The sequence below is a fragment of the Mandrillus leucophaeus genome, unplaced genomic scaffold, assembly GCF_000951045.1.
Source record: "Mandrillus leucophaeus isolate KB7577 unplaced genomic scaffold, Mleu.le_1.0 Scaffold227, whole genome shotgun sequence".
Taxonomy (NCBI): domain Eukaryota; kingdom Metazoa; phylum Chordata; class Mammalia; order Primates; family Cercopithecidae; genus Mandrillus; species Mandrillus leucophaeus.
This window is the reverse complement of record NW_012102332.1, coordinates 2,859,345-2,865,064: the sequence shown is the minus strand read 5'-3', so window position 1 is coordinate 2,865,064 and position 5,720 is coordinate 2,859,345. Positions and strand designations below refer to the sequence as shown.

At 47.2% G+C, this 5,720-nt stretch overlaps 1 protein-coding gene across 1 annotated transcript in view; it reads left to right on the top strand.

The window, feature by feature from the left end:
* Positions 1–5,720, top strand: part of OCA2 (oculocutaneous albinism II) — a 364,145-nt gene that overhangs the window by 122,206 nt on the left and 236,219 nt on the right. The window contains 2 exon segments of the mRNA XM_011981483.1: positions 1,212–1,228; positions 2,405–2,596. Coding sequence (XP_011836873.1) covers positions 1,212–1,228; positions 2,405–2,596 — 209 coding nt within the window.

Below are 5,720 nucleotides of genomic sequence, written 5' to 3'. Positions count from 1 at the left end.
CCCCACCCCACCCCACTCCATTTCTTTTAATTCCATCCACTTTAATCATCCATTATTTATTGGGGGCCATAGGCCTGTTTACCCAGAATCTTCTGAAGCGTGAGCTGTGGTCCCGGTCCTCATGTGGGCCCCTTCTGAAGGCATGGACCTGTGTGTTTCCATATGTATGCTCTCTATTTTAAATATGACTCCCCAGCATGTCAGCCTTGGGGCTGGCCCTGAGGACACAGGGCGAGAAGGTGAGAGAGGGGCCCCTCAGGGAGTCACCCTCTGGTCCTGCTTGTAATAGGGTGTCTCGAACAAGTCACTTCAGGTGCACTGATCTGGGTCGTAACGGCAAAGAGATTAACCTCAGCTGGCATTCTGAGGGCTCTGTGAGACACAGGGCCTGTCTGGACACAAGGCATGGGACACACAGCAGGTTCAAAGGCCCCGTGGGGCTGCTTCCAGGGCTCTGGGTTAATCTGGGGGATGCTTTTTGTGTTTGAACAGTGGTGGCTCTTAGAGGAGGAGTGGGGTGGGGAGGAGCACGGAGTGGCCAGCGCCGCTGGGGAGGTAGATGCAGCATCCCCAGGCCATCTGCTGCCTCCGTGTGGAGACTCAGGTTTGTACCCAGGCTCCTGCAAGCTGGGCTACACTGTCACGCGCTGTGTGGCATGGGAGGGACCCCGGGCTCTCAGCCTCCTCGCAGGGTGTGGTACCGCCCCTCTCAGTGCCTGGGGTGGAGAGTCAATGAGGGAGGGCGTGAACATGTTTGAAGGCTGCTGTACACTGTCACATGCACTAGTGACGGCACCAAACTGTGCCTTCTGGACGTGTTGGGGGACAAGAGTCAGGCCTATCTGCCCCCTCTAACCAGCATGACTCTGCTGCTGCCCTGGCTTGAAGACCTCCGCATATTCTCACGCTCCCCCATGGCAGCCTGGTGAGAGCAGGGTTCCAGGGCTGGGGTGCACTGGGCACTTTGTTCCCAGCATCCCCGTATAGCCCGGGCAGCTGAGAGGTATCTCAGCCTTGCCACAATTTGTTCATATCCTCACTACTCGGAACTGCTTTCGTCATGTTGTTAGAGCAGTAATTCCATTTATTAGTCAAAAATTTGCATCTTTCAAGATTCTGGTGCTGGTGTTCTAAGATTCCCTATTTATCTGACCATATGCTTTATGGCTTTGTAAGTGCTGGCCACATTCTTCCCCTTTGTCTGGACTAAGTGGCTTTGGTCCTTCTAGTTAACAGCTAGTCCCATTGAGATGGGAGCACCGCCCTGCCTGGTCTGGCACCGTTGACTGTTGCACACACATACTTTCTTGCTAGACGCAGATCCTGGGAGCTTCCTTAGCACTGTGCCGCTGCTGCCTTGGGTCAGAGTCTCATCTGTGGAACCACTCCTGCTTCAGTCCCCGGGCACGCTCCTTCCTCAGCTCCCACATGGCTCCATGGGCCTGTGCGCCTCATGCCAGCAGAGGGGAGGCTGTGGCCGGCCTCACTCTGAGCTGATGGCCGGGAGGTGGTGGGTGGCCTCTGAGTGAGACCCGAGGCCGGGTCCTATGTGGGAGTGGGCTGTGCGGATGAGCAGGTGTGGGGGACGCTGTGATGTGCCTTCTGCACTTTCTTTAGGGCAGTGTTTCCCAGCTGTGTACATGCTGGGTCCCTGGGGAGCTATAGAGCGCCACTGCCCGGGCCCACTCCCAGGCACTGGTCTGTGCCGGCCAAGCCGTAGGACTCCCAGATTCCAGCACAAATCTCGTGAGGCCACGGTGAAGCTCCACAGCTGTAGAGTGTGGCCTGACAGGTCTGTGGGGTGAATACAGTTGACACGAATCGATTGTACTCCAACACAGCTAGAAAAAAATAACTGGAATGCTCCCAGGGTAAAGAACAGATTGATATTTAAGGGGATGGGTATCCCGTTACCTGGTTTGATTATGTGAATCATTACATTATCATACGTACCCTGAAAATGTACGTGTGTATGTGTATATCTAGTATGTATTATAGCAATAAAAAGTAAATAAATAGAAAATGCATAGATGAATGAAACAAAGGGAGGGGACGAGAAGAGAACCTAGGGCCTTGGTGTCCAGGAAGCGGGAGGTGGGAAAGGGGCTGAGTCAGCAGGCCCTGTGTGACCATCCGCTCCGCCTCCACACCGACCCCCACAGCAGCAGCTGGGAGCGCTGGGGAAAGGGCACCTGATCACACTGAGGGTTTGGTGGCTGGAGGCTCACTCTGGGAAGGAATGTAGCTCTTGGAGTGAGCTGTGGCCTGCAGGGGTTGTTGCATTGTTCATTCCCCCCAGCACTGCCCTCCCCACAGGTGTGTGTGTGTGTGTGTGTGTTTGTGTGTGTGTGCGCACCTCCCTTGTACGAACAAGTGCCTTAAAAATCTCTGGGTTGCACATGAGCCTTTCACAATGTGCACAGTGGGACTACTTTCATTTTCCTCCATTTGTGACAGGTTGTGTGAGGTGCTCAACCTCGATCCCAGACAAGTCTTGATTGCAGAAGTGATCTTCACAAACATTGGAGGAGCTGCCACTGCCATCGGGGACCCTCCAAATGTCATTATTGTTTCCAACCAAGAGCTGAGGAAGATGGTACGTACCAGCATGCTAGGGTTGCTTCCAACAAACGCATGCTTCCACTTACTTAGCGCTCTACCCCACGTGGACGCCTTTGTTAGAAATGAACATCATCACGCCACCTCTTCATAGTGAGTGCTACTGGGCATCTCAAGAGTGGGATGTTCGGTGACTGGTCCTTCAATCCTAGAGTTAACTGGCTTGAATTGACTTCATACTCATTCTGATCAGTTTTTAAAGAAATGACTGGATAGCATGATATAGTTAGTCATGGTATATTAATTTTATTAATAGGAACTGAGGTTTCTTCCAACTTACATTAAAAACAAAATGACCTGTCCCCTCTCACTGGAGATACGGGATTCCCTTCTTAACTGTGGTGGATTAATTTACTGATAAAGGACTTAAAATTTATTTTTTAAGGGTCAGAAATGAATGTCTTTAGAAATAAATTCTTTGAAAGCCCCCTATAAATATTAGGGTATAATTTCTTTATATACTGTAATAAAGACAAAGTGTTAGAAAGTGCAGGGTATTTTATATATCTTCAAGGTGAAAATTGAACTATATCATTAATTTTTATTCTCTACTCTTTGCTTTGATCATTAGAATTTTCTTAGTCTCCTTTCTCTGAGGTATCAGTGAAAATGCTTCTACATTGTGTTATTTCTTGTAGATGACGCGTGTGTGTGTTTGTGTGTGTGTGTGTGCGCCCGAAGGGTGTCAGTGTGTTTGTATTTGAACACTGTGTTCCATAAAAATATTTAAACCTTTGAGAACCTGTGGCTCCAGTGTGTTAGTGGCTGCCTCATGGAAGCAGCGCGCTCTGGAGGTTCTGGGTACGGGTCCGCATTCCCTCGCTGCCCCGGGAAACTGCTTGGCAACACTTCGCCAGCTTTGCCCTGTGAGCTGAGGGGTGCAGCCATGATCATGCCACCCTGGAAGGTGGTAACAGAGCCTGCGGTTTATCCTAGGGGCACCTGCTAGCCAGGGTGGAGCTCATGCTGATGGAATAGAAGTGTTTTTAGAAAAAAATTGTTATTAGTTTCATTCCATAAAAAAGTAATACATTTTTTGTAGAAAACAAAAGTCTCACAGACATGCACACACAATAAAAATTCATAATTCCACAAACCAGAGGTAAACCCTTTTAATATTTTGGTGCAAATAGCATCGTAGAGCGTTGGTTTGTGGCTACAGACGAATACAAAAGACAGTGCAGCTTCTGCTTCTGGCCAACATGGAGTAACAGGGCCGGGATGTACTCTCTTGCTTGGGAAAGTCAAACAACAAACAAAAATAAACCAAAACCAGACAAAACACAGGGAACAATGGTCACGAAGTCACTGGACACCAGGCACAAAGCGACAGTGATCCCCGTGAGACGGGAGACAGATGCGGTGAGCTCTGTGACTGCTCCAGCTCCCCACCTCCGGAGAGCCTCCAGAGCGCTGTGCAGCGAGGGACGACCCCGGCAGAGCCCATGAGACACCCTGAGTTGAGAGGATGAAGCTGAAAGTCTGGGGAGACCAGGGCAGCGAGAGTCCAGAGGGGACACAGCTGAACTGCAGAGATCCTCAGCGAGTCCCTTTGGAGTATTCAGCAGAGTGTTCAGATCAGTGCATTCGTGCGAGGAGACGACATGAGACCCGGGGAGAACAACCCAGAAAGATGAGAGGGGCGAGTGCTTGACGCACACGACGGGAATAGTGATGATGTCTATTCTGCCAGGCAGACTGGAACCTCTTAATTTTTGTATTTTTATTTTATTTTTATTTTTTTTGAGACAGAGTCTCCCTCTGTCGCCAGGCTGGAGTGCAGTGGCGCGATCTCCGCTCGCTGCAAGCTCTGCCTCCCAGTGGAACCTCTTAATTTATGGAGCACTGGGTAGAGCACTCACCAGAGTCTTGCCTCAGTCGTGAGGGGTAATTAACTACAAAGTGAACACTGCTCTGCTTCCACCTAAGAAATCTTGAAACTAAGACCCCAGAGGACCAAACTGTTTCTAAATATTTCAACTGCATCCCAGAACAAACCTCAAGAATATTTAGAGTGACACAAAAATATTCGGCAACACACAGGGTAAAACTTGCAATGTCTGGCAACCAATCAATGATTATCAGGCATGTAAAGAAGCAAGAAAATATAACCCATGACAGGCATGGTATGAACCATTTGAAACTAACGTAGAACAGACAAGGGTGTTAGAATCAGCAGACTAGGACATTAAAAGTGTTACTACAACGGTGTTACAGATATTCATCAAGTAGCAACATTAAAGATACTAAAAAAGCCCCACATTAAACATCTAGAGGTGAACATTACAATGTCTGAGATAGAAACACACTTGTTGGGATTAGTGGCACGTTAGGTATTACATAAGGAAAGATGAATGAACTTGAAGACATAGATTCAAAATGAAACGGAGTAAAAAGATAATAACAAGGGCTGAAAAGCATTAGTGAGCTATGGGAAAACGTCACGTGGCCTAACATACATGCAATTCTCATCTCTGGAGGAGAGAGGGGAATGGAAAAAGACACCTGAAAAATGGTCCTAAATTCCAAATTTGATGAATGGTATAAACCGACAGAATCAAGTTCAATGAAGCCAGAGCACAGGAAACATGAAGAATCCTACAGTAAGGCACATCATAAAAAAATTATTTGAAAACAATGATAAAGAGAAAATCTTAAGTTTCCAAAGAAAAAGACATGTTACAGGCAAGGAAACAAAGATAAAGATGACAATAGATTTCTCTTTAGAGATAATGCATGTGTGAAGGCAATGGAGCAATACCTTTAAATACGGAAGGAAAACACCTGTGATCTCAGAATACTACACCCAGTGAAAATCTCTTTTTCTTATGTACAAAAACAGACTTTTTCTCATATAGAAAAGCTAAAAGGAATTCATCAGCAGCAGACCCACATGTAAGACATACTAAAGGAAGTCTGTAAGGCAGAAGGAAAGTGACACCACGTGGAAACATGGATCTTCACAAAGTCAGAAGAATACTGAAAAGGGTAACTACATGGGTAAATTCACATAAGTTAAAAAATTACTCAAACCACTTTGAGATAATTGTTTAAACAAAATAATAATGTAACATGTAAGTAGAATTGATGAAAACAATAAA